The sequence below is a fragment of the Ovis canadensis genome, chromosome 3, assembly GCF_042477335.2.
Source record: "Ovis canadensis isolate MfBH-ARS-UI-01 breed Bighorn chromosome 3, ARS-UI_OviCan_v2, whole genome shotgun sequence".
Taxonomy (NCBI): domain Eukaryota; kingdom Metazoa; phylum Chordata; class Mammalia; order Artiodactyla; family Bovidae; genus Ovis; species Ovis canadensis.
This window is the reverse complement of record NC_091247.1, coordinates 225,733,111-225,760,651: the sequence shown is the minus strand read 5'-3', so window position 1 is coordinate 225,760,651 and position 27,541 is coordinate 225,733,111. Positions and strand designations below refer to the sequence as shown.

The 27,541-nt window shown below is 60.8% G+C and overlaps 1 protein-coding gene across 4 annotated transcripts in view; it reads left to right on the top strand.

The window, feature by feature from the left end:
* The window catches only part of SCUBE1 (signal peptide, CUB domain and EGF like domain containing 1), a 124,195-nt gene that overhangs the window by 93,643 nt on the left and 3,011 nt on the right, over window positions 1-27,541 (top strand). For all 4 annotated transcript variants that reach the window (XM_069581731.1, XM_069581734.1, XM_069581732.1 and 1 more), the window contains 14 exons: window positions 227-349; window positions 2,657-2,773; window positions 4,436-4,558; window positions 13,299-13,418; window positions 13,781-13,885; window positions 14,846-14,962; window positions 15,563-15,700; window positions 16,948-17,151; window positions 19,193-19,354; window positions 21,191-21,358; window positions 23,128-23,289; window positions 25,010-25,207; window positions 26,643-26,795; window positions 27,153-27,232. In XM_069581731.1, the coding sequence (XP_069437832.1) occupies window positions 227-349; window positions 2,657-2,773; window positions 4,436-4,558; window positions 13,299-13,418; window positions 13,781-13,885; window positions 14,846-14,962; window positions 15,563-15,700; window positions 16,948-17,151; window positions 19,193-19,354; window positions 21,191-21,358; window positions 23,128-23,289; window positions 25,010-25,207; window positions 26,643-26,795; window positions 27,153-27,232 (1,970 nt within the window). The remainder of the gene's footprint in view (window positions 1-226; window positions 350-2,656; window positions 2,774-4,435; window positions 4,559-13,298; window positions 13,419-13,780; window positions 13,886-14,845; window positions 14,963-15,562; window positions 15,701-16,947; window positions 17,152-19,192; window positions 19,355-21,190; window positions 21,359-23,127; window positions 23,290-25,009; window positions 25,208-26,642; window positions 26,796-27,152; window positions 27,233-27,541) is intronic.

Sequence of the window (27,541 nt, the reverse complement as noted above, 5' to 3'; positions counted from 1 at the left end):
ATGCCAGGCTCACCAAGTCCCCGGGGGGAGCGGGGTCTCCCCTCCACCCACCCCCCGCAGCTGTGAGCCAGGCCCCCTTCCTGGGCCCAGCTGGGGACCCGAAGCAGCCCCCCAGGTGGGCAGCAGGCCAGTTAGGGAAGGGCGGCTCTGGGCCTCGGTCCTGCCTGCCCCTGGGGGCCCCAGCCCGCTCTCCTCGCCTCCCCTACCCCCCTGCCCGGCTCCGCAGACATCAATGAGTGCCTGGTCAACAACGGAGGCTGCGACCACTTCTGCCGGAACACCGTGGGCAGCTTCGAGTGTGGCTGTCGGAAGGGCTACAAGCTGCTGACCGACGAGCGGACGTGCCAAGGTGAGCCGCCCTCATCCCCATGGGGTTCCCCTCCCGTCTCAGGCCACCCCAGCCCCCAGGAGGGGAGGTAGCCTGGGCTGGGGCTTGTCTGCTGTCTGGGCTGGGCCTGGGGGGCTGGCCGTAATTTTTCTGCCCTGAGTGAGGGTTCCTTTGTGACCCTAGGGGTCCTCAGAAGCCATCAGAAGCCTCCAGTCCAAGCCCTCCCTGTTAAGGATGGCGGATGAGGCTCGGGGAGGGGTCAGCCCGTGGGCAGGTCGTCCAGCGAGTAGGTAGCAGGGCTCAGCGCCTCGGCCTGACCCCAGTCCCCGAGCACCCAGGCCACTTTCAGTGGCTTCAGAGGCAGGCTGATGCCCCCTGGTGGACGGTGTCACAAATGGCAGGCGCTCCCCACCAGTCCTTCCTTGAGGTCCCCCAGGGCACCTGCTAGGATCTGGGGTAACAGGAGGAGAGATTTGGGCAGAGGTCAAGGATCACAGCCCAGGTGAGAGCCCTGAGGATGGGCAGGGGAGACAGGAGTGAAGTGCTTGAAGGATGATGTCTTCCTCCCAGAGGAGCCAGGGAGGTCAGCCCATCCAGGAAGTGGCCCTGGGGCTGGGGGAGCCTGAAGGACCACAGGGAGCCCATCGAGAAGGGGACGGCTCCGGGAAAGGTGCAGACGGAGGGCTGGCGGTGGTGGGGATGGGACGGCGGCCGGATTCCGACAACGGCTGTGGCCCTGTTGCAGGGTCCCAGCAGTCACAGGGTGCACGCGGCGGCATCGCCCATGGACTTGAGGCTCCCACTCTTAGTGCCGCTCAGACGAGGCCCTGAGGGGCCCAGGATGTGCACCCCAGCCCCCCAAGGGCCCCAGGAGAGGCGGGAGCAGGGGCTGGTGAGGGCGAGTCTAGGGCCAGCCCCGCCTGGGGCTGCTCACGTGACCTGAGCCTGTCACCTGCCCTCCCAGGGTTCAGCCTCCGCATTCCTGGCCAGGCAGCCTGGCCCCGACTTCCTCTCGGGCCACGAGGGCCCCCCTGGGAGCCCAGCATCTGTCCAGGCCCGAGAAGGCTCCCGGGCACCCTGCTTCTCTGTGCCTGGCTGTGTTCTCCGGAGGGATGAGGGAGTGGCCTCGACTGCATCCCCGCTGCCCTGTGAGAGGGGCGCAGAGGGCGTGGAGGAGGCCACGACAGGGCCACTCGGGGCTCCAGCTGAGTCTCCTCCACCCTCGTCCTGAGCCATCTCTCCACAGCCTGGGCTCTGGCCCCGGCCATGCTCCAGCACAACCCCTGGGTCCCCAGCTCCACCAAGGAGTGGTCTAGGCTTCTCTGCTTGGCTGCTTGGCACTCAGGGCCCCTGGGAAGGGCACCCCAGCCCCCCTGAGCCCCACCCAATCACTGGGGATCGGGTGCTGCCACCACCCCCACCCCCAGCCTTTGCCCAGAGTGCCCTTCCCACACAGGTACTAGAGGATCTTCTGAGGTCCCCCCACTTTTTGCCAGAGTGCCCCTCCCACACAGGCACCAGGGGGCCTTCCCAGTTCCCCCCACCCCGGAAGGAACCTCATCTTCCCTTGAGCTCCCACAGTGATTCATTCCTTGAGCTAGTGTTATTACAAACGCACGTGTGTCATGAGGACATCTGTGGTCACGTGAGCAGCACATTCAGAGGAGAGGCAGGTCAGCCCTGTCACCTGTCCCACGGGGCCCGTCTCCCCCAGAACTGTGGCCAGGACAGACTTGCCTCCTGTGAACCTGAGGTTCATGTCTCCCTTCCAGGAACAGGCCCTCTGTGACCCTCCCTCTTTCCCTTTTCACCCAGGCTGCCAGGGGGTCTGAATCAAATCTCACCTCCTATCAAGGCTACTCTGTTACTCTTCACAGGTGGTATCTGCCCCACCAGCGCCCCCTTTCTATCTGTGCTGTTTTCCCTAGTTTCTCTGGACACACCTTGGGGTGACCGTTCAGCTTCTTCCTCGGGCAGACCTGTCGGTTCCCTGCCGGTGTGGATTAAACACCTACCCTAGTCACACCGGCATGTGAGCTAATCCTTATTAGCAAGGATTCAGAATAATCCCTTCTACTCAGAATATTCCTACCCTGCCCACCTCCAGAAAAGAGAGTGAGGTGGCCTCTAACCCAGGACCATGAAGTTCATGGGGACAAAATGGAAAATCGGGCAGGGACAAGAGGTCTGAGGTTTGCCGCGAGTCGGCTCTGCACTGAGCCCGGAGCCCCGGGACCACTGTGCACAGATGTCCCTCTGAGTGATGAGGCCGTGCCTCCCGCCGCGCCCTGAAACTGCCCCCGGACCTCTCTCCCTGTGGCCCCACAGACATCGACGAGTGCTCCTTCGAGCGGGCCTGCGACCACAGCTGCATCAACTCCCCGGGCAGCTTCCAGTGTCTCTGCCACCGCGGCTACACGCTCTACGGGACCACCCACTGCGGAGGTCTGCAGCTCGCCCGCCCGGGCCACCTCCCCCCTGAGGCACGCGCCTGGCCACACGGCCCCCCACACTGCGCCCCACACGCCGCACCCCGACCTGGACTCTGGATGGGCCTGGGAGGGCCTGGTGGGCAGAGGGGCTCAGCCAAGGGCAAGGTGGGAGGGTGGGAGGCGGGGTGCCAGGCCTCAGCCAGGCTGTGGGCTTTGGCCTGGAAACAACAGCCTCTGGGGAACCCGACTCAGACAGGGAGGACACCGGGACAGAGCACCACAGTCGGCTTACTCCAGTGGAGGTGCTGACAGCAGAGAGGGGCAGGTCAATGGGGGGCCCCAAAGGAGGAGTACTGAAGTCAGGAAGAGCGGAGACGGGCCAGAGGGGTCAGCATGTGCAAAGGCCCTGAGGCAGAGGGAGCACAGAGGGACCGAGGGGCAGCCAGTGGGGCCAGAGCCCCATGAGGGAAGGGTTAGTGCCTGGTGCAGAGAGGACCCAGGGCTTCGTGAGCCCCCAGGGGCCTTGAGGCTTTATTCTCAGCACCGGGAGAAGCCACTGGAGGGTCAAGGCAGGGATGTGACCTGTAAGTTCAAGTTCGTGTAAGGAGAGCCCTCCCACCACCCTGTGTTTAGGAGAGTGGAAGCCAGAGCACCCATGGGGACACGGCTCCGGACGCGGGAGTGAGAGCCCCAGGGGCTCGAGCAGGCTGGGGAGGGATGTGGAGAGAGGGAGGGTTCCAGACGTACGGGCTTAGCGGGGGGTGAACCGTGTCTCCTCCTGTCCTGTGACCTGGGGTAGCCGCGCTTCCCCGCGGGGGGCAGCTGCAGCAGTTGGGTGGGCTCAGGCACAGCCAGTGCTGCGGGGAGCTGCGGTTTTCTGGAGGGACTCCCAAAAGCCTGGCACCAGCTTTCACACACAGAGCTTTGGCCCAAAAGAAGGCAGGGCCTCAGGGAGACTTCCCAGGGCCCCGGGGCCCTTGCAGGAGGGGGAACGGGCTGGGAAGGGCACGTCCAAAGACCCGCACTGGGATGAGGCCTCAGGCCCCCGGGACCGGTGCTGGGCACTCCCGGCCCCTCCAAACCTGCTGACGGCTCTGTTTTGTGCCACTCTCTGCCCTGCCCCGAGTCTGGGCTCAGCTGCCCAAGTTCAGCAAACCACTGAGGTTCCTAGGGGAGGATGTGTGTTGGTGTCTGTGGGAGCCCTGTGTGTGTGTACGCACATGTGTAAGCTCTCTTGTGTGTCACATGCCGTGTGTGTGTGCGAGCTCACATGTGTGTCGCGTGCCCTGTGTGTGTGTGCCCTGTGTGTGTGTGCCCATGTGTGTGTGTGCCCGTGTGTGTGCGAGCTCATGTGTGTGCCGCGTGCCCTGTGTATGCGTGTCTGTGTCATGCGCCGTGTGTGTGTGTTTCTCTGTGTGTGTCTGTGTGTGCATGTGTGTGTGTGCAAGCTCGTGTGTCACACGCCCTGTGTGTGTCTGTCTGTATGTGTGTGTGCACATGTGTGTGAGCTCACGTGTGTGTCACGCGCAGCCTCTTGTCTGCATCCAGTGAGAGCCTCAGGCGAGGGTCAGGGTCCGGGGACTCTCGGCCTCCCACCCTGGCGTGTCCTGCCCTGCCGGCCCCAAGGGTGCCCGTCCAGCCCACCTCCTGCCCTGACGCCTGCCTGTGCCTCCAGATGTGGACGAGTGCAGCATGAGCAACGGCAGCTGCGACCAGGGCTGCGTCAACACCAAGGGCGGCTACGAGTGCGTCTGCCCCCCCGGGAGGCGCCTACACTGGAACCGCAAGGACTGCGTGGGTGAGCGCCGGGGGTGGGTGCTCCTGGGCAGGCGCTCTGCTGCTCGCGGCCGGCTGATGGGGCGGAGGCTGGAGCAAGGGTCGGGGTGCGGGGGGGCACTGGGTGTCAGCCTGGGGCACAGAAACGGAGACCCGGGGGTCAGCGTGTGCTGACGCAGGAGGAGTGAGTCAGCGCGCAGAGGAGCGCAGTGTGGGGGCCTCGGCTGCACCCCCGCCTTGTCCTTCCAAGGAGGCTAGTGGCGGGGGGTGGGTTACCCAGGTGCAGCAGCACCGGAGCCTGGACTGGGGCGCACCTGGGTCTTTGCAAGCCGGCTACTTGCTCAGGGCCGCCGGCCCCGCGGTGTCTGGCGAGGAGGGCCTCCTGGAGAGCAGGGCTTCGTGCACCCTCTGCGGGTGGGCTCTGGGGCCCAGGCCCCTCCAGGCTGAGTGCGGGGCAGGCCCCCGCCTCACGGGTTCCATAAACACATACTGACTACGCTGCATGCTGGGCCTCTCCTGGGAGCTTGGCCTGTCCTGGGTGCTGGGCCTGTCCTGGATGCTGGGGTTATGTCCCCGACACAGCTTTCAGGGCCTTGTCCCGCCATGCTTTCACATCCCCTGGACCACCAGAGTTAAGCCTTTGATTTTGTTTTTCATCACTGAGTCCTGTATTTATTCGGCTGTGCTGGGTGTTAGTCGCAGCATGTGGGATCTTCAGCCTTCACTGTGGCACGCAGACTCTTAGTTGTGGCATGTGGGATCCAGTTCCCTGACCAGTTCCCTCCCCTACACTGGGAGCTGGGAGTCTCCTAGTGCACTGGACCACCAGGGAAGTCCCAAGTTAAGCCTTTTAAATCTAAGTCAGCATTCATCCCTCTCAACTCAGAGCCCTCCAGTGAGTCCTCTCCATGCAGAAGCAAAGCCAGGCTTCCTAGAGCGGTCCAGAGGCTGCTACCCACCCCCACGCCCCCACTCACCCTCCACCCTCACCGTTCCCCCACCGCCCACGCTGGCCTCCCTGACCTCGAGGGCCCAGTGCCCATGTGCACAGGCTCTTCTCTCGGCCTGGAGGACTCGACTCCTTGCAAGAGTCTGCTGAGTGGGGCAGGGCGGGGGGCACTACCTGACCACAAACCCAGAGCAGAGCAGCAGCCAGCCCCGACTCTGTGCCCCCTCCCAACACTGCCCTCGCCTTTTTTCTCCTGTGGCACTTCACACCAGGCAGCCATTCTGTGTTCATCACGGTGCCTGCTGGGTGCTGTCAGTCGGTCCTCACTGAATGCACTCCACACACGCAGGCGTGTATTTTTGCTTGCCTTGTTCACTGCTGTCTTCCCAGCACCTGGGACAGAGCCTGGCAGCCGTGGGCCCTCAGCACATGCTGAGTGGATGCGGGACAGTGTCCAAGAATTGATGCCACCGCTCGGTACCTGAAGCCAAACAGCTGAATTTATTGCTCACTTCAGGAAGAATTGCCCCGCTGCCCAGACAGGGTCTTGCTGAGCAAAGCAAATCCTCTGGTTTTGTCTAGAGTCTAGGGGAAGAGCTTTCACGGGGTTGTGTTGGTCAGAGGCAGGATTAGGGGGTGTCAGTCTGAGGAGCACGCCTTTGCGGGGTGGAGCCTGGGTTGACTCTAGGCTCAGAAGCCTGAGCGCTCAGTGAACTGGCCAAGAGTTGGCTGACCTTGGTTGTCATCGATTGATAGGCTTTCCGAGGCGTGTCCACTGATAACGAGGGTCGTGTGAGGGCTGGTGTTTACCGGTGACCAGAGCTATCAGGTATAGGCTTTCTCTAGGAATATGAGGACATTTCTTTTTTCTTTTTAATTCTCAGCCTCCATTTTGGTCATCTCTCAGTCACAGCTGCAGGAAGGGCCACCAGGGCTTGTCCAGTAGACCTGGAGTGGGGAGACAGATGGTGTGACGGCAGGCATTCCTAGAAGGTCCTGGAAGGTCCTCCAGAACTGTGATTTAAGAATTCCCAGGGTGGACCTGGAAACCCGGTCCCCCCAGCTCCCACGCCCACAGTGCGCAGGCCGCTCTCTCCTGGAGCCTCCATGATGACTGTCCCACCTCTCCTCTGCTGTGAATCCAGCTTCAGAATCACAGGCACAGACTCCCCTGGTTGCCCAGAAGAAGTTTCCAGGTGGTATTGTTACCACAGCTACCCTCCATGCCACGCCCCAGGCTGGACTATTCGCCGCATCTCCCAAAGTGAGGGGCACACTTTTGATGACCACGGGAGCTGCCCAGTCCCAAGGGATGGGGCCAAGAGCCCCCGCGGCCCGCTTCACCGGGTCATATCATTACGTCTCTCGGAACGTGTTCTACCCTCGGAGGCTTTGCAAGGAGGCATCATTCGCTGAGGGTCCTGGGGAGTCATTCATTGTTACAGTCCAGAGCCCCGCAGGGCAGTTAGCTGAGGGCCTGGGGTGGCACCGTGAGTCAGACTTCTGTATGAGACACACGGTCAACCTCATGAAGCTGTAGGTATGCTGTCTGTGAGTGGCATTGTGACAGATAGTCAAGATACATTGTGAGACAGCTGAATTGACCTCTCCCGGTCCAGGGGCATTTTACTTCTTTTTATGTATTGTCTACAAAGAGGATCATACTTAATTAGGTTTGTGTAGCGTACTTTGTGGCTTCCCTGGTAGCTCAGCTGGTGAAAAATCCGCCTGCAATGCAGGAGACCCCGGCTCGATTCCTGGGTCGGGAAGATCCCCTGGAGAACGGTTAGGTTACCTATTCCAGTATTCGTGGGCTTCCTTGGTGGCTCAGACAGTAAAGAATCAACCTGCAATGCAGGAGACCTGGGTTCAATCCCTGGGTTGGGAAGATCCCCTGGAGGAGGGCATAGCAGCCCGCTCTAATATTCTTGCCTGGAGAATTCCCATGGACAGAGGAACCTGGTGGGCTACAGTCCATGGGGTTGCAAAGAGTCAGACACGACTGAGCGACTGAGCACAGCATACTTAACACCATTTTTCAATATTGGCTTCCCTAGCAATAGCTTGGGAGAACCGATTTAAAGAATCAGGCTGGTGGTTATCACTTAGTACAGCCTAGATCTAGATGAGCTATTATTTGCAAGGGAAACATGATGGGAGAAGTCAGAAATGCACACCCTTAGACACGCAATGTGGGGAAACGTGACCGAAGGAATGAGGAACAAGGGAATGCAAAAGCGTGTGTGGAAATCAGTGGCTGCAAACATCTAGGAGAATTTATTCCCGCGGTCTTAGGCACAAGCCTCCACCCTGCATAGCCATGGGCCAGTTCTGAGAATCTTGGGTAACAATCAGTTTCTGTGAACTGCTTTTGGAGGTTCTCTGAAAAACCTCAGACCTCTAAATGGTTGCTTTACAGTAAGTTCTGAAAAACGTTGTTTTTATTTTTCAAGAAAATTAGGGGTAATAAAGACCATGAAGTTTATGAGTAATTCATGAATAACTTTCCCAGTGAAATGCATCTATATGTTGCTAAGTACATTAGTTTAAATATCCCAAATAAGGAATTTGGGGATAATATTTTGATAATATTTCAGTGCTGTTTTTTTTTTTTTCAACAAGAGCCTATTTCAATTCATCCAGAAAGTAAATATACTATTCAGTTCAATTCAGTCGCTCAGTCGTGTCTGACTCTTTGCGACCCCATGATCCACAGCACGCCAGGCCTCCCTGTCCATCACCAACTCCCGGAGTTCACTCAGAGTCGGTGATGCCATCCAGCCATCTCATCCTCTATCGTCCCCTTCTCCTCCTGCCCCCAATCCCTCTCAGCATCAGAGTCTTTTCCAATGAGTCAACTCTTCACATGAGGTGGCCGAAGTACTGGAGTTTCAGCGTTAGCATCCTTCTTTCCAAAGAACACCCAGGACTGATCTCCTTCAGAATGGACTGGTTGGATCTCCTTGCAATCCAAGGGACTCTCAAGAGTCTTCTCCAAAACCACAGTTCAAAAGCATCAATTCTTCTGTGTTCAGCTTTCTTCACAGTCCAACTCTCCCATCCATACATGACCACTGGAAAAACCATAGCCTTGACTAGATGGACCTTTGTTGGCAAAGTAATGTCTCTGCTTTTGAATATGCTATCTAGGTTGGTCATAACTTTCCTTCCAAGGAGTAAGTGTCTTTTAATCTCATGGCTGCAGTCGCCATCTGCAGTGATTTTGGAGCCCCCCCCCCAAATTACATGTATTTGTGGCCATAAAGTGTATGTGCAGATGCTCAGAGGGCCCCTGAGGGGGTGGTTCCAGTCCGGGTCCTATCTTTACACTTTCCCCAGGATTCTGACAGTCGCAGCCACACCATGGCCTGGCCATGTCCTCTCCCCTGGAAGAGCCTCGCACCCACACTGCCTCATTGCCACCACCAGTCTGTCCCTACAAGGAAGGAAGTGTGGTCTTAGGACGATGCTAGCAGACACCTGTGGGAGCTGGTCTGGTGGTCCCAGGGGTCTCCTGGCTCCACCGGGTGTCATCCCTCACGGGTCTTAAAAGGTGATTGCTCGCCCTGCTCCCTGGCAGAGTAGGAGGCCAGACACAGTGTGTGGTGGAACCCGTGGTCCCCTTGGTCCTTGCCCGAGGACTTTGGCCTGAGCAGCATCATCGAGTGACGATCCGAAAAACATTTCCTCTAACATCCATTGAAGGCGGGAGGAGAAGGGGATGACAGAGGATGAGATGGTTGGATGGCATCACCAACTCGACGGACATGAGTTTGAGTAAACTCCGGGAGTTGGTGATGGACAAGGAAGCCTGGCGTGGTACAATCCATGGGGTCAAAAAGAGTCAGACACAACTGAGCGACTGAACTGAACTGGACATGCATGAATCCTCCAGCCTGGAGGGGCTCTGACTGGCTCTAAGCCTGAACCTGCAGCCTCTCTAACGTGTTAAGTTCCTAAACAGAAAAGGCAAAGATACACACAGGTGGATGCATGCCACCTTAGGATGCTCTGAAAACAGAGAGGTTTCCTGCCCATAATCAGAGATGGACGTTCAGTTCAGTTCAGTTCAGTTGCTCAGTCGTGTCCGACTCCTTTGGACCCCATGGACTGCAGCACGCCAGGCCTCCCTGTCCATCACCAACTCCCAGAGTTTACTCACACTCATGTCCATTGAATCGGTGATGCCATCCAACCATCTCATCCTCTGTCGTCCCCTTCTCCTCCTGCCTTCAATCTTTCCCAGCCTCAGGGTCTTTTCCAGTGAGTCAGTTCTTTGCATCAGGTGGCCAAAGGATTGGAGTTTCAGCCTCAGCACGAGTCCTTCCAATGAGTATTCAGGGTTGGTTTCCTTCAGGATGGCCTGGATATGACTCTCAGGGTGTCTTCATTTTTATTCCTAAATCCTATCAGCAAAACAGTGTTAAGCTGGGATTCGATGTGGAGCATCCACAAGGTCTGTTCTGTGTATGAATCCTTGGGGAGTACAGACACACGAAGGTGAGTGTCTCCTCCAGGAAGGGCTAGGAGAGGGAATTCCCTGTGGTCCAGGGGTTAGGACTTGGCTGTTTCACTGCTGTGGCCCAGCTTCAGCACTTGGTCAGGAACTAAGATCCCAAAAGCCTTGCAATGAGGCTGAGAAAAAGAATAGGTACAAGAGTTGCTCAATGGTGGTGTGAGGAACCAGACACCATAAGGACTTCACTGACAAGCAGAAAAAGTACGGGAGGGATCGTGCTACATATGGTTCCTTCAGACTTGAAGGCGGTTCTAGTACAAGGGCCGAAGACGTTCCGACTACTTTATCCCAGGCTGTGATTGTTCTGAGGCAGCGGGGACAAGCTTTCCTCACAGATGCGTCCTGCATTGAGTTTGTCCCAAGAGCCTGGCCTAATTTTTGCATGTTGACACAAAAATAAAAAAAGAAAGGTTTATAGTAATCTGGGCTCTTCTTGGGCTCTTCTCCAGTTGCTGTGGCAAGTTTGCCCCAGGGATTCTGTTTTTTGATCATACGTAAGAGAGGTATGTTAAGGCTCCCATCGGCGATGATCTGAGTCAGGGGGAGGAAGATTTTCTGAGACTTCAAAAAATAAAACCCCTCAGGTGTCTTTCAGCTGCCAGCTCCATTTGCAGTGTAGGTCCCCCCACACACACACATGCCAGAGCTTTGACGCAGGGAAAGGAGGCTCATCCGATGACGATCCCAGAGGAGCAGGTGCAGGCTGGGACTCAGGAAAGAGCTGACGATGGTTAGAAAGGCCCACCTCTGAGTGGTTTTAATAAACCAAAGCAAATCAAGTTCATGTCCCCTCAAGCCTCCTGCCGCTCCCAGATTTTCAAATATGCCTCTTCCCTGCCTTTTGTCATATTCTCTCACAACCAGGTATTCTTACTTTAAGGCAAATGTACATTTTTCCTCCTCTTTAATTTATTACTTTTGGGGGGGGGCTCCAAAATCACTGCAGATGGTGACTGCAGCCATGAAATTAAAATACACTTGCTCCTTGGAAGAAAAGTTATGACCAACCTATACAGCATATTAAAAAGCAGAGACATTACTTTGCCAACAAAGGTCTGTCTAGTCAAATTATGGTTTTCCCTGTGGTCATGTATGGATGTGAGAGTTGGACAATAAAGAAAGCTGAGCACCGAAGAACTGATGCTTTTGAACTGTGGTGTTGGAGAAGACTCTTGAGAGTCCCTTGGACTGCAAGGAGATCCAACCAGTCCATCCCAAAAGAAATCAGTTCTGAATATTCATTGGAAGGACTGATGTTGAAGCTGAAACTTCAATACTTTGACCACTTGATGCAAAGAGCTGACTCATTTGAAAAGACCCTGATGCTGGGAAAGATTGAAGGTGAGAGGAAAAGGGGACAACAGAGGATGAGATGGTTGGATGGCATCACTGACTCGATGGACGTGAGTTTGGGTAAACTCTGGGAGTTGGTGATGGACAGGGATGCCTGGAGTACTGCAGTCCATGGGGTCACAAAGAGTCAGACACGACTGAGTGACTAAACTGAACTGAACTGAACTGAGTTTGCCTTCCCTCTTGTTTTTTGTGTGCTGTGCTAAGTTGCTTCAGTCATGTCCGACTCTTTGCAACCGTATGGACTATTACCCACCAGGCTCCTCAGTCCATTGGATTCTCCAAGCAAGAATACTAGAGTGGGTTGCCATGCGCTTCTCCAGGGGATTTTCCCAACCCAGGGAGAGAACCTGTGTCTCTTGTGTCTGCTGCATTGGCAGGCAGGTTCTTTACCCCTAGCACCACCTGGGAAGAGACTTTAAACATCTTTCTGAGGGTTTCCATGTTCTGAGATGGTTAAGATGGATGGTAGGCATGGTGGAGTCAGATCTCCCCTGCATGAGAGCTGAGCAAGCTAGCCCGGCCCTGTTCTGTGGGCACCCACAGGAGACATTAGACCCCCAGATCAGAGTTCGACGGTCTCTGAGCCCGCAGCTCAGCAAGCAGCCCCCTAGGTCTCATCCACCCAGAGGATGCTATGCAGACAGGGAGCTTGCATCCCAGCTGAAGGACACCCAGCTTGGGGAACTCATCACTCACTATTACAGTGAACGGAAGCCAGGCTGCTCTTGTCTGGAGGGAGATGAGACCTTACTCCTAGAGGTTGCTCACTGCAAACGAACCCCCGAGAAATGGCCCTGGAAAAGATCCGGCAGTGCTCTGCGTCCTTCGTGCCCCACAAGGATGTGCGGGCACGTGCAGGGCAGGGGCGGTGGCCCCCCGCACACAGGAAAGCCGTGTGGTTCATCTGCAGTTCTTGATGACCCCCTCTAGGAAGTCGGAGCAAGTACAGGGGACTGCTAGGGGTTGATGTCTGCCTTGGAAGGTTGGGGGTGGATGGTCATCCTCTGTTTCTTAACCAGAGAGAACACTGGCTCGTCCAGCGGCCCTTTCTGTTTGGATTATCTGCAGGTGTTTTTGTTCATAGCTTCTTGATTCTTTGGGAACAGGGGACTTCTGGTCTTGTGTTTATTGGGGGGCTGGATGTTTTATCTGGAGAGCCATGAGTCTGTTTTTATTTCTAGATGGTTTACCTTCTAAGACTCCTTTTGAAAATGTTTAGTCACATGTTGAAGCTCATCCAAACTGGCAATTCCCCACTGCAGTGTCTTAATCCAGCTAAGTCTCCTGTGTCCACCCGTTCTCGGGGCGACTCCACCACTGATGGTGGACTCAGACGGTGACTCTCCCAGAGGCAGGTGTCACCGATCAATTCTAGAAGGTCCTATGAGACCAGTTCTCATGTCTACCTTGCCTATAGAACTGTCAGTCTTTTTCCTAGGGGTCTGGGTAAAATGTTTTATCCTCAAAAGATAAACACGTGAGAAACTCTGAAGAGCTCAGTTCAGGACATCTTCAAACACCTAGTGGATGTGTCTGGGGTCTGCCCCAGAGAGGGGTTCCCAGTGGCCCTCCCGTGTTTCGAGGTCGGTCACTACCAAGAAGCCCATGTCCATTTTCAGCCATTCCTTTCCCCAGGTGGGCAGGGACCGCTGCTGGAGAGGGTCCAACCCCGCCCTCAGGTCTGGGCACACAGTGTGACCCTTCTCGCAGATAGCGTGGACTGGGGTCGGGGGAGCACGCCTCTCCCTGGGCCCAGTGTCCTCCTGCATCCAAATGGATGTGGACTCTGCCGTTTCGCAGCCCCCTCCCACCAAGACGGTCTGGCCAGGGCACCGACGGGCGGCGGGAGTTCCTCTTGGTTCACGCTCAGGGGCCTGCCGGCTCCTAAAGGCCTTCCCCGGTCCCTCAAGCCCTCTCGTGTGTCTTCCTTCTCCCCAGAGACGGGCAGGTGCCTCTCCCGGGCCAAGGCCTCACCCCCGGCCCAGCTGTCCTGCGGCAAGGTGGGCGGTGTGGAGAGCTGCTCCCTTGCCTGCCCCGGCCACACACTCTTCACGCCAGGTAACTGAGGCTGTCCCAGGGAAGGGGCGGCGGAGAGGGGGGCAGGGCTCTGTCCCCCCGGGATCCAGCCCCCGCTCCCTGCTGCTCTCTGAGAAAGGATCCCAACAGAGGACCCCCGGCCCTGGTCACTGAGTGGTCCTGGGCAGCTGTCTGGCTTTCTGGGGGCCACAGCGTCCTCCTCAAAAGCACAGTGGTCTCGTTCCTGCCCAGACACTTAGCCTGTGGTCGTGGAGCAGGAATGAGCGGACGTAAGGGTCAGTCCCGACCGTCCTTGTATTTAGTGACCCCCCGGAGGCCCCTAGGATCTGGGGTGCTGGGAGAGAGGGGCACCCAGACCCGCTTCACCACTGGCCTCTCCACAGACTCGGACAACAGCTACAGCCTGAGCTGCGGTGTCCCCAGCCTCCAGGGCAAGGCGCTCCAGAAACGCAACGTCACTAGCTCCAGCGCCGGGCCCAGCTGCTCAGGTAGAGTCCCCAGCCTGTCCAGGCTGCAGCTCACCCGCGTGACCCGGCACCAGCAGGGTCATGGAGGGGTCACCAGCAGGGTCACCAGCGAAGGGGCACAGCCCGGGAAGGTCTCCCGACCTGGCACCTGCCCCGTATGGCTCAGGGTGCTGGGGAGCTCAGAGCAGGGCCAGGACCCAGAAGCAGCCAGTCTGCAGGCCAAGGCCCAGCCCAGGGCCTGTGCACCACCGAAGGGCCTGCCCGCCTCTGAGGCTCTGGGCCACGGATCCAGTGAGTGCTCTGAGTCTGTGGATCTCAGATTCCGTTTCAGGGAAATAAGTCACATGTGCTGTGACATGAGGTTGTACAAGCTCCCGGAGTCGGGGCTCTGCTGGGAGACCCCGTCCCAGGAGTTCCAGAAACACACACGCTCTTGGCCCCCGGGGCGCAGCCAGCTCCCCGCAGCTGGAGGTAGTGCTTCGGCAGCCCTCCCTGTTCGGGATGCTGGACTCAGTGACATGTCTGATGCATACGCCGTGTGACGCCAAGCTGCCGTGGCTCCAGGAGTCTTTACCGTGGGCTCTGTGTGCTGCTCTCGGAAGGAGTCAGGGCTCTGCGCATCTGCGTCATTTCCAGGCCCCTCCCTCCCGTGCTCCCCTCTCCCGCGTGTGCTGCCCCTTTTCCCAAAGGCACGAGCCACGTAAACTCACTCTGGTGATGAGGAAGAAGGCGGGAGGCTTGCCTTTCTTCCTCCGCAGACCTCTGGCTGGCTGACCTCTGGCTTGAGCTCGGCCCCACCGTCCACACTCGCACTTTCTCAGGGAGAGACGTCAGCCTGCAGAGGTCCCCACCCCCAGCTCCCAGGGGACACGGCACCCCCAGTGGGCCCCTTCACCCTCAGGCCCTCCCCCTCTGCCGTGCCTGGGCCCCTCCACCCCCCTGTCCACGGAGAGGCCACCACTGGGTGTGGGCTTTCCCCAGGTGCCCCCACCGCCCTCATCAGGCAGAAGGCACGCTTCAAGATCCGAGACGCCAAGTGCCGCCTCCGGCCCCGAAGCCGGGAGCCAGCCAAGGAGGCCCCGAGGCAGCTGCTGCTGGGTGAGTGGGCCATCCCAGTGCCAGCCCATGTGGCGGGCAGTGGGGCCCTCGGGGCCCCCCTGGTGCCCCGCAGACTGCGGTGGTGTCCCTGGGGATGAAAGCCAGCGTGCCAGCAGAAGACCATCCCCACGGCCCCTCTCTCCACCTCACCCCGGGGTTCAGCGAGCTCCCCCCAGAGCGAGGCTTTCTGCTGGCTCATGTCCAAGTGGAAGGAGCCCTTTCTTGAATGAGGGTGGCCAAGAAGGGCGTTCCAGGCAGGGGACCTCCACGGGGAAAGCCAGAGAGCAGGGCCAAAACAAAGCACGCCAGCTCTGTTTGCTGAAACCTAACAAAGCCGGGCGCTCGGCAGGCCTAACCTGGGCCAGGTCACCCCGAGCTGGGGATGCACGGCCTCACTAAGGGAGACGCTCCAGGGGCCCCACGGGCAGCGCTGTGAGGGCCTCGATGGGGTGGGTACAGGGTTCCGTCCCCCAGGGCCCATCCTGAGACCCTGGCCTTCTCCAGCCTGTGTGCCCATCTGAGCCTGGACTCTTAGGCAAGGTGGGACCCCCGCTCCCCGCCCCCTGCCACCTTTTCCACAGTGGCCCCTTCCTTGTCCAGAAAACTGCCACCTGACCTTTGTGACCCTCAAGTGTGACTCCTCCAAGAAGAGGCGCCGCGGCCGGAAGTCTCCATCCAAGGAGGTGACCCACATCACGGCCGAGTTCGAGGTGGAAACAAAGGTGGAAGAGGCCTCAGGTGGGTGAGGGGTCCCCTCGCGAGGTGCTGAGAGCCTCCACGAGGACGGCAGACGGGGAGGGCAGGCGGGGATCTGCTGGGCCTGAAGCCAGGCCCCCACTCCAGCCACGATGGCTCCCGGATGTGGAGGCTGGCCAGGCAGGCGGGGGAGCTGGCCCCAGCAGTGGGGCCTCAAAGCAGCTGCGCAGCCCAGGGTGGAGAAGAAGGCCGGGGCCGCAGCAGGAGCAGGCCTGGGGCTGCAGGGAGGGCCACGCCACCTCTCCCCTCCCTTCTGTCTTCACCCGGGCCAGGCAGGTCCTCCCCAGGACCGCGAACCCAGCACCGGTCTCTCCCAGGTTCCAGAAGGGGCCTTGTGGGCTGGACTGTGTTCCTCATTTTCCTCCGCGCTGTAAATGAGTATTGAGCTGTGACAGAGGAGCGGAGGTCTTTGAGCAAGTGTGTGCAGGGCATGCCTGGCCCTGGACGCTACAGAAACAGGGGACAAACCCTGGTCCCCATGCTGGCGGCACCGCCAGTCATGGAGGGGGCAGGGAGGGGGCACACACCCACCCAGGGCCAAGGGAGACCCTGGATGGTGGGCGTGTAAGAACGAACGGGGTGCAGTGCTCAGGGCCCTCCCCAAGAGAGGGGCCCCAGGACCCCCAAGATGCAGTGCCATCTGGACCAGGACCTAAAATCACAGTTCACCAAGTGGGAGCAGGTGGCAGGGATGGTGTTTAGGCGGAGGGAATAGAAGAGGCCCAGAGGCAGAGAGAGCAGGGGGTGTTCAGGAGATGCGGCGCGGGGAAGGGCGGCCAGAAGCAGGAGTTCACGGCAAGTCTGAGTGCGGGGCATCAAGGCTAGCAAGGCACAGGGCTCCAGGCCACGAGGGGCCCCGGGTTCAAGGTCAGAGGGCTGTAACGCTGTGCTGGAGACAGAGGCAGCCTCACGGGTGTTGGTGTGGCTGGAGGGGCTCCCATGAGGGTGCTGTGCCCGGTGAGGGAAGATGCATCGCAGTGGCAGAAGCCTGCCCGCTTCTCAGATCTGCTTCGGGGCCTCGAACTGCTCACACCTCTCGGAGCCTGGGTCCCCAGCCTGTCAGATGTTCCAGCCCTCCCGCGCCCCTCTCCAGCACTGCTGCTGCTGCTGCTTCGGGAAAGCTCCCCGAGCAGAGGCCCAGCTGCCCCCGCATCTGGCAGAGGGGGCATGTGGTGGCGGAGGCCTCTCCCGGGGGAGGTGGCGAGCCTGGGTCTCGCCCGCCCCTGCAGACACCTGTGAGGCCGACTGCGTGCGGAGGCGAGCGGAGCAGAGCCTGCAGGCCGCCGTCAAGACCCTGCGGAAGTCCCTGAGCCGGCAGCACTTCTCCGTGCAGGTCGCGGGCACGGAGTACGAGCTGGCCCAGCGGCCGGCCAAGGCCCCAGAGGGCCCGGGGACCTGCGGCCCCGGCCACGCGCCGCAGGACGGCAAATGCGGTGAGTCCCTGCCCGTCACCTGCAGTCTACCTCTGTCCATCCAGCCCAGGTCACAGCTCACAGGGGAGACAGACACGTTGGGAGGGGACGGGGGACAAGGAGGCCCCCCAAGGGAAGCACTTAGATGCGATGGCTGGTGTTAGATAGCAACCCCCGCCCCCGGAGGGCAGGCAGGAAGAGCAAGGTCAGCAAGGCCCCCGCCAAGGGGCATGGAGGGTGTGGGGCCAGTGTGAGTGGCTAGAGGAGGCTTCCCGGAGGAGGCGCGTGGGAGCCAAGGGCAGAGGAGGAGCCCGGCAGAGATGCCTGTGAGGCTGAGGGCTTCCGGGGGGGCGGCCACGCTGCAAGGAGCAAGGGGGGCGCCCGGCCACAGCAGGCCCAGGACAGGCAGCCAGGTCTCGTGAAAGAGGCTGGTGACCGGTGCCCCTAGCGATCAGTGCCCCAGAACCGGCGAATCAAGTCGGGGACGGTTTTAGAACCAGCTGCAGGGAGCTAGGAGGTGAACCCAGCAAGAGTCCTTGTTCTAGCGGGGTCCACGGTTACATGGGAAAGAAGGCAGGCAGCCAGCAGGCAAACACACCCTCAGGACAGAGTAGGGCCTGGCCGGCCCGGGGCGGCCCTGGGCGCCGTGGGATGATGCTCTGGACCGTACCGAGTGGGCGCAGCCTCACCCGCCCTCAGCTGCGGGACGGCCGAGGTGGGGGGCGGTGGAGGAGGAGGGGAGACCTGGCGAGAGATGATGGGGCCTGGAAGCAGGGGCAGCAGGAGAAGCGGACGTGGGAGAGAGAGCCAGAGAGCACGCTTTGGAGGGGGAGGCGGGGGAGAAGGAGGCTTCCAGGACGGCTCCCGGGGCGTGGGCCACCTGGGCAGAGGGGCCATGGTTTTCTGATCTGGGGGAACGTGGGGGAGAGGGGTCGGAGGAGGTGGGGTTCCAGGTGTCCCGGCTAGCTTGAGAAGCTCGTGAGTCACCCTCAGGGAGGTGCTGACTGGCGTGGAGACACACTCCCAGAGCAGACGGCGTAGACTAGGCCAGAGATGCAGGAGCGGGGGAGAAGGCAGGATCCGGGCGGCGGGGGCAGACAGGGCAGGAGGCAGAGTGCCACCCCGCGACTCAGCGGGAGGGCGGGGGACTGGCGGTGCTACCCTTCATGCGTTTTTAATAAATTACTCTGAAACCATTTCAAACTTGCAGAAACGTTGCCAGACAGAACAAAGAATGTCCACGTTTGCTTTGTCCAGAGTCCCCCGTTGGGGACGGCTAACAGCATTTGCTCCATAATGCTTTCGTGCGCGCACACGCGTGCGTGTGTCTGTGTGTGTGTGTGTGTGTGTGTGTGGCGGAGGGGGTGGGGCACATCTGTGTGTTTTATAAAACCACGAGTTCGTACCAGCACCTCCGACTCAATACCTTCGGTTTCTTTGTAACCTTGCCTTTTTATTTCCATGTTTCTGAATATCTTGTTCAGGGAGACGTCCACCTCCCTTCCTCCTTATCTTCCCAGCCTGTTTCCTTGTCTCCTCGTCAGTGTGCTTACGCGATCAGTGCCACCAGCTTCCCCGGGCTCTCCTCGGTCCTGCATCTCTGTACCCTCAGCCCCCCGGGGCCCCGTCACTCCCCCAGCCCCTCTGCTCTGCCCCCCACAGCCTCAGGTAGCAGCTCCCACAGAGGGATGGAGAGGGGCGGGCAGGGGGCTTTGTTTGGATGAAGTGACTGCGGCGCATCCCGGAGGCAGGTGGTCCACGGGCGAGGGGTCGGGGCTGGAGGGCAACGTGCGGAGGCCCCTTACCAGAGGGATGAGAGGAGGGGTCTGGGAGGGCCCTCAGCAGCAGCAACCAGGAGAAGGCGTGAGACCAGAGTCCACCCTGACGACCGCTGCCTGACTACCGCCACTTCTGGGAAGGGTCTGGGCCCCAAGGGCGAGAGCTGTGCCCTCTGTGGAAGGACAGAGCCTGGGCTCAGGGTGCCAGGAGATGGACAGCCAGGTCGGCTGGCCCCCGCTCCGCACCTCGGCCCCCAGCAGTCTCTCCACTTTGCCCCCCGCAGTGGCCTGCGGGCCTGGCACCTACTTCAGCGGAGAGCCCGGCCAGTGTGTGCCGTGCCTACCAGGGACCTACCAGGATGGGCTCGGCCAGCTCAGCTGCACACCGTGCCCCAGCAGCGACGGGCTCGGCCTGGCCGGTGCCCGCAACGTATCCGAGTGCGGAGGTGAGTAGGGGCCCACCCTCGGAGGAGCGCAGGGCAGTGTGGGGACGGGGCACCTCCTGCCTGCACTGAGGTTCCCAAAGCTGAGCCCCGCGGGGACGTCAACGCAGCTGCACTCACAGAGCGCCTTGAAGACCCACAGCGCGCAGGCACGGTGGTGAGCAGGCGCTGGGCTGCACTCAGTGAGCTGCACGCAATGCGTTTCCAAACCGCCCTGAGCTGGTCGGAAAGGACTTTACAGCTGATCACTGGCTCACAGGGCGGCTTGGCAGCAGAGGCTCACAGTGCTTTATGGCTCACCAAACACCCGAGCCCTCGTGAAGCACCCATCAGGGTCAGAATGCTTCGTGGAGTGTGGCCAGATGCCGGGCAAGCACCGTGCCCCACACAGAGAACTTCACAGTTTGCCCCGAAGGTGGTTGGGAGAACCCTTTCTCAACTTACCAACCAGTTTGGTTTGCAAAGAGCTTTTCCATTTACTACCCACACTTTCACTTTTCACTTTCAGGCATTGGAGAAGGAAATGGCAACCCACTCCAGTGTTCTTTCCTGGAGAATCCCAGGGACGGGGAAGCCTGGTGGGCTGCCGTCTATGGGGTCGCACAGAGTCGGACACGACTGAAGTGACTTAGCAGCAGCAACAGCAGCAGCACCCACACTTAACTCATCTGGGAATGGGCTCATCAGCTTCCCCCCATCAGCCTCCCTTCCCAGGCCATGTGGGGATTACCCAAGAGAATGGGGGAGGAAGGGTCTCCCTTAGGGCAGCGGTAACCTCCAGCCTTCCCTGGGGACAGAAGGGATCAGATCTGAGTCCCTGCAGGCCGGCCTGCTGCCCTTGGGCCCAGCCCCTTGCAGGAGTGTGGTCTCTGCCCCAGAGAGGCCCCTGGTGGTGGTGGTGGTTTAGTCGCTAAGTAGTATCCGACTCTTGCGACCCCATGGACAGCAGGCTCCTCTGTCCATGGGATTCTCCAGGCGAGAGTACTGGACTGGCTTGCCATTCCCTTCTCCAGGGGATCTTCCAAACTCAGGAATTGAACCCAGATCTCCTGCATTGCTGACAGATTCTTTCCCAACCGAGCCACGGGGAGGGGCCGCTGGGGGGAGCAGCAATCTCCAGGGTCTGGGCTGAGAAGGCCCTGAACACATGCCTTGCTCAGCACCAGGACACCCTCCACATCCTGACTCCTTGCTGGAATATGTTGTCCCCTCCCTTTATCCCAGCTGTGCCCTAGGGACCTCACAGACCCTCCTGCCTCTGCTCAGACCCAGCCAGGCAGCTAGACCGGGGAGCATCAGTTCAGTGCAGTCAGTTCAGTCGCTCAGACATGTCCGACTCTTTGCGACCCCGTGGACTGCAGCACACCAGGCCTCCCTGTCCATCGCCAACTCCCGGAGTTTACTCAAACTCATGTCCATTGAGTCGGTGATGCCATCCAGCCATCTCATCTTCTGTCATCCCCTTCTCCTCCCGCCTTCAATCTTTCCCAGCATCAGGGTCTTTTCCAAGGGAGCTGCCCCCCCACGTGAAGACACAGCCTGGCCTGACCCCTGGGCAGAGGACCCTGAAATAAATGACCTCCCACTTCCACCCGTGGGGGCCACCCTTCCCAGCTCTGCAGCAGGGGCGCTTCTCCTCATCCCGCAGCCCTCCAGGCGGGTAGGAGGAGAGACGCCAGGCCTGGCCAAGGCCACACCGTGCATCCCTCCCCCTCCCCAGGCCTGGTTGCCTGCTGCCCGCTGCCTGCAGCCGTTCCTGGGCAGCTGAGGGCTGAGCGGAGGGCAGGGCCTGAGCGAAGCGCCCCTCCCCCAGCCTGAGCTGTGACCTCTGACTTCCAGGCCAGTGCTCTCCAGGGTCCTTCTCCACCGATGGCTTCAGGCCCTGCCAGGCCTGCCCCATGGGCACCTACCAGCCTGAACCTGGGCGCACAGGCTGCTTCCCCTGCGGAGGGGGCCTGCTCACCAAGCACGAGGGCTCCGCCTCCTTCCAAGACTGTGAGGCCAAAGGTGAGGACTCTCCCTCCGACCCCCCCACCCCCGACCCCGCTCCCAACCCCTCTGCTCAGGGACAGTTTCCCTGGACGCCTCTCACTCCCTGCCGTGGCAAGCGCCCAAGGTCAGAGGAAGAGCCTGGAGCCCACAAGCAGGGGACATTGGCGACCAGCTCTGTGCTGCACACAAGGACGGGGACAGCAGGGGGCCAATCCACGCCCGCCCGAGAGTCTCAGACAAGAGGGGCAGGCAAACACAGCAGCTCCAGTCTGGAGCTCTGGGCCCCCAGCCGCCCGCCCCTCAAGGCACTGGGCTTTGCGCTGTGCTGGGAGGACGTTGGGAGGGGAGGAAGTGCAAGAGGCAGAGGGGCAGTGGGGTGAGGTCAGAGGTCAGAGATCAGAGGTCTTCAGTGCTGCCACGGTCACGTCCCCAACTCTCCACCCCCATCCCAGGGGCTGGCTCTCTGCTGATGGACAGCCCTGCCCACCCACTGATGGCCCACCACAAACTCTGAATCCTCCCAGCTGGCTCTCCAGCCCCCAAACCCCCGCAGCTCCTGCCAGGGGTCCTGGCCTTTACTCTTGGCGTCCCCCAGAAGTGTGTCTGGGCTTCCTCCCGTCTCACCCTCTCTGAATCCCCACCGGCCGGACAGATGGCCATCCCAGTGCCTGTGCTCCCAGCCGGTGCCCGCAGGATCCCAGTGCTGCTGGAGCCCCAGTCCATTCTCGGTGGCACGGCCCCTGCAGAGCGAGCTTCCTGCTTCCCCTTGGCCTGTGCCCAGGCCTGCTCCCACCCCAAGGAGAGCTGGCCCATCCCGGCCCCCAGGAGAGCCAGCCTGCCCCTGCCCCTGCCCCAGGAGAGCTGGCCCACCCCCGACCAGGAGAGCTGGCCAGTCCCAGCCCCCAGGCACTCGCTTCTGAGTCTGGATAAATCCGTGAGCCCGCTTTGAGTAGCGTTCTTCACAGATGACCCCAGCTTGTCCCCAGCCCAGCCTCCCCCTGAACTCAGCTCTGCCCTCCTGCCCAACGTCTCCACGCTGTGTCTAACAAGCCCCTCAGAGTCCACGAGCCCAGGCCCCCTCTGGTGCACGGCGGAACTTCCTGCCAAGTCTCTAGGGCACCTCGGCATCACCCTGAGTCCTCTTTCCCTCTCCCCCCACCCCCAGTCTGTCTGCAACCTTTGCAGCTCTAGCTTCTAAACAGAGCCAGACTGTTCCAGCTTCTAAACTGACCCAGGCCGCCACCAGCTCCCGACGGCCCTGACCCATCCTGCCCAGGGCCTCCGCCCCAGCCCCCACCCAGCTTCCCCAGAGCCCTCTCCCAGAGCAGCAGCCCAGGGATGGTGAGGCTCCAGGTGGTCTTGCTTGCTCAGAGGAAAGCCCAGGCCTCACTGTGACCTCCGAGCTCTGCTCCAGCCACACCCTCTGTTGGGGCCAGCTCCGCATTCCTCAAATCCCCACGCCAGACTCCTGGCCTCCCTCCACGTGCACCCCGAGCATCTCACTCTCCGTTTGTTACCAGCCGCAGAGGGTCAGACGGGCGCAGCCTGAGCAGGGAGCTGGCCCTGGGGCAGGGCTCCGTCTGCCTGGCTTGCTCAGACCCCCGCGGTCCCCAGAGCATGGTCGTGGATGGGGTCCAGGAGCAGAGGGTCAGCCGGTTCAGAGGGCCTGGGCACGGGTGGGAGGTCACCCAGAGGTGGGGAAGGGCCTCGGCCTCTGCGGAGTCAGCGGCGGAGGGCAGGGAGCCCCGGGGAGAATGCCCACCCCGCCTCACTCCCCCCGGCAGTGCACTGCTCCCCCGGACACCACTACAACACCACCAGCCACCGCTGCATCCGCTGCCCCGTCGGCACCTACCAGCCCGAGTTTGGCCAGAACCACTGCATCACTTGCCCGGGCAACACCAGCACGGACTTCGACGGCTCCACCAACGTCACTCACTGCAAAAGTGAGCGCTGCTCTTCCCACGGGACGCAGGGCGGGGGACAGGTCGTGGGGGCAGGGTGAGCCATGACCTCAAGGTGTGTCCTCAGGGAGACTGGCGACCCCTCCCTACCCTGTCACATCCACACAGCGCGCGGTGGGGTGCCCGGGTGTGGAGGGTGCAGCCAGCCTGGGCTCCGCCGAGCAGCCTGATGGCACTGTTTGTGGGTGCCCGTGGCTCACCCGTGCCCAGCCAGGCCCTGGCTCCAGGCTCCAGTCTGTGGGGGGAAAAGCCCTAGCCCGGCCAGGGAGGCTTGGGGGCAGCTGCCCGAGGGGACCCTGCAGCTCTGAAGGCACAGACCAGAGGAGCTGAGTGATGGGAAGCGAGGTGCTCGGTGTGTACAGGGTCTGGGCACCATGGGGAGACCAGATGGCCACGCTGTGTCTGTAGGAGGCTCCGTTTCAGCCATGAGCAGCGTGGGCAGCAGAAGCCAGTCGCAAACAGGCCACATCCTAGTCTCAAAGCAGCACATCATTCAGGCCTGACCCAGAAGATGCTGTCTTGAGGGATTTCTGACTCACTTTTCAGTGTCCTTTGGGGCCTATTTTCCAGTATTTCACCTTTTCCCCGATCAGTTTCCGGCCCTTCCAGTTTACCCCCTCTGGGGCTGCTGGTCACAGCCTAGAGGCCCGTGAAGAAGACTTACTCCTCGGGGTGGACGCTGTCCCCGTGCCAGGGCTGCCCTCACTGGGCACGCAGCCTCCCGGTGGAGCTCAGTAGAGGCAAGGTTTTAAATGTTTAAACGTCCTAATGTGGAAACGTGGGGAAGTCAGGTCAGAGGGAAGTTTCTGGAATGATGAGGTGAAAATGACACACTTGCCAGAAATTAGGATGTGAGAAGAAGAGTTTTAAATGAGAACACATGAGAAAATTACTTATGTTTAGTGCGCGCGTGCTAAGGCGCTTCCGTTGTGTCCCACTCTTTGCAACTCCGTGAACTGCAGCCTGCCAGGCTCCCCTGTCCATGGGATTCTCCAGACAACAATACTGGGTTGGGTTGCCATTTCCTTCTCAAGGGGATCTTCTCAATCCAGGGATCAAACCCCCGTCTCCTGCGGCTCCTGCTTTGCAGGCAGATTCTTTACCACTGGGCCCCCAGGGAAGCCTGTATATTTAGTATTTACAGTTTTCTTTGCCTAACTTCCTTCTATCAGGTTAAGCTAGGAACCAGTTAGTTCATTCAAAAGTCACATTTGGCCTCTTGGCTAAAATGGAAAAGGAAGGGAGGCGTGTCTCCTGCCCCTGCTGGGGGCCTACTGGCCCTTCAGCCTGCCTGCTCCATGCGGAGGGCTGCACCCGGCACCTGGGGGGCTCTCGGGATGCTGAGCACAGAGGATGGAAGACAAGTCAGCGGACAGAAAGGGAACGTCTGGGCACAGGTGGCCGTGGCTGAGACCCGGGAGGGGAGCAGGGGCCTGGCAGGGAGCTGACAGCTGCAGGGCCCAGAGCCCGCCAGCTGGGAGGCCAGGATGAGGCCCAGCCTCAGAGCTGCAGGTGAGGCCCCCAAGGGCACCCAGGAAAGAGGGGGACAGCCAGGACGGGGTCCCCGAGGAAGGACCAGCCCAGGGCCTGGCCGGGGGAGGAGGGCCCAAGAGGGGACGGGGCACCTGCCAGCCGTCCCTGGGCCTCCACGGCGGCGGAGGGCCAGCCGGCCTGACCAGGCTGCGGGCCACGGTGCCCACAGACCAGCACTGCGGCGGCGAGCTCGGCGACTACACGGGCTACATCGAGTCCCCCAACTACCCCGGCGACTACCCAGCCAACGCCGAGTGTGTGTGGCACATCTCGCCGCCCCCCAAGCGCAGGATCCTCGTCGTGGTCCCCGAGATCTTCCTGCCCATCGAGGACGAGTGTGGCGACGTGCTGGTCATGAGGAAGAGCGGTACGTGCCCGTCCAGGCGCTCGCATCTGACCCCGAGGGCTGGGCTTTCCCGCACGGCAAGGAAAGGATCGGGAGAGCCTGGAGTGTGCCCTCCACGTGGGGATCGAGGACCTGCCAGGTCTCGACACTGACCGCCAGCCACTCTCCACCCCAGTTGTCCCCCACACCCTGCCACACCACCGCCTAGGGTGAGCCCCAGGAGCACCCCTATCCCGCAGGGCCTTGCAGGGCCAGTGAAGGACCAGGCTGGGCGCTCACACAGGGCCCACCCCCTCCCTCTGCAGCCGGTCGGCTCGCCACCCTGTGGGGGCTCAGGGTGAGACTTGAGGTGGCAGGCCCAGCTCCTCGGGAGTGGTTGAGCAGCAGTGCGTGCCCAGAGGCCACAGCTGCAGGAAGGGTGGAGGGGTCCTGAGTCCCCAGGGACCGGGTAGAACCGCCCCCCACCCCCGGAACAGCATGTGCCTCAGCCGGGGGCGGGGGACCTCCCCGCTGTGGTAGGACCACAGCGCCCACCAGGAGCCAGCCCCAGGTCAGAATGTTAGAGAAGGAGGAGGGGGACACGGCGGTGCCTGCCCCCGAGGACCTGGGATGAGTCTGACACACAGAGACTGGCCGGAGGAGCAAGAGAACGGGGGGACGGGGTGCAGAGGCCTCGTCCACTGTGTGCTGCCTGGTTCCCGGGTGCCTGCATCACCCGCTCCGGGTCACTGATGAGCAGAAGCACCCCCTGCCCCATCTCTGCGTGTGAATGAGGCGTCGGGGCCAGGACAAGCGAGGCACCTGCCCAGGCTCCTCCAGCCAGTCAGAGCCCAGTCCGGGACCATCCCCGCCCACTGCCCTCCCTGCCTCCCCCGTCCCCAGCACCTGCCCTTCACTGTGCGTCCCCAGGGCCGGGTTCTAGGGAGCCAGCCTCTCCCACCTCTCAAGAGCCCCAGGAGAGCTCCCCAGGGAGCAGGGAGGACTGGGCACCCTTTGGCTAGCCCCAGGCACCCCAAGGGTTAGCCGGCTCACTCTTGCTCATCTGCTCACCAGGCAGGGGGCTGACCCTTCCTCCCAGCCCCAGCTTTGTCCTGGGTGCAGGCGTGAGCCCTGTCCTTGAGGAGCAGGTGGCAGGAAGACAGTGACCAGCCTGTAGAAAGGGGCTGAAATACAATGTTCTCCAGAGCAGAGAGGAAACAGTGGGAGTGGAGCAGTCAGGAAGGCTTCCTGGAGGAGGGGGCACGGACACTGGTTTCAGAGGGACGCAGGACCTGAGGGTGAGGGTGGGGAAGGGCATTTGAGGCAGAGGGGACATGCGTGGGGCCCGGAGAGCTGGAGTGTTTGGGGGCTGGTCGCTGCAAGTGCTGCCTAGCTGCCTGCTGGGGAGGCAGGCGGGCAGGGACAGGTGAGGCTGTGAATCTGGGGCAGCTCAACAGTGATGCGTCTCCGCCCCCAGCCTCACCCACATCCATCACTACCTATGAGACCTGCCAGACCTACGAGAGGCCCATCGCCTTTACCTCCCGCTCCCGGAAGCTCTGGATCCAGTTCAAATCCAACGAAGGCAACAGCGGCAAAGGGTTCCAAGTGCCCTACGTCACCTACGACGGTAAGTCTGGTCATCCTGCCCACCCAGCCTGGCCCTGGGGACCCAGATCTATCCCACACCACCAGCCTCAGGGAGCTCCAGCCGTCGGGGAGGGTGGGGGCCAGACAGGACCCACGAGAGGTACGGGTGGTACCCGCGGGCCTCCACAGGAGGTGCTGCCCAAGCAGAGTTTGGGGGGTTGGAGGCAGTGTTCTAGGGGAAGACCAGCGTGGGTGGGAAAGACAAAGCCCACAGCATGAAGCCCCGGGGGAGGGCAGAGGCTGACGGTGAGCGGGGGCAGGCGGGCCCCTCGCCCTCCACCCCTGACCTCACCTTCCTTCCTTCCCCCTCTGCGGATCTCGGGTTCCCATCCTGCAGAGGACTACCAGCAGCTGATCGAAGACATCGTCCGCGACGGACGGCTCTACGCCTCAGAGAATCATCAGGAAATTTTGAAAGTGAGTGAGCTTCTCTCCGGGAGGCGATCCTGTAATCCTGGGATGATCAGGGGCCCCTCCACCCCCAGCCCAGACCCCAGACCCACGCTGACATGAGGCAAGGAGAGCTGTCACAGGAGGAGAAAAGGTGGCCGGCTCGGGCGGGGGGCCTTGCTTTCCCCATCTGTGAAATGGGGAGCATCCGACAGGGTGGTGTCTGACATCAGGAGACTCCTCCACCACCCTCCCCATCCTGAGCACGTCTGGAGAAGTGGAGCCCCCCCAGTCATGCAGGGGGCTGTGGCTGTCCCACGGCAGGCGTTGGCCGAG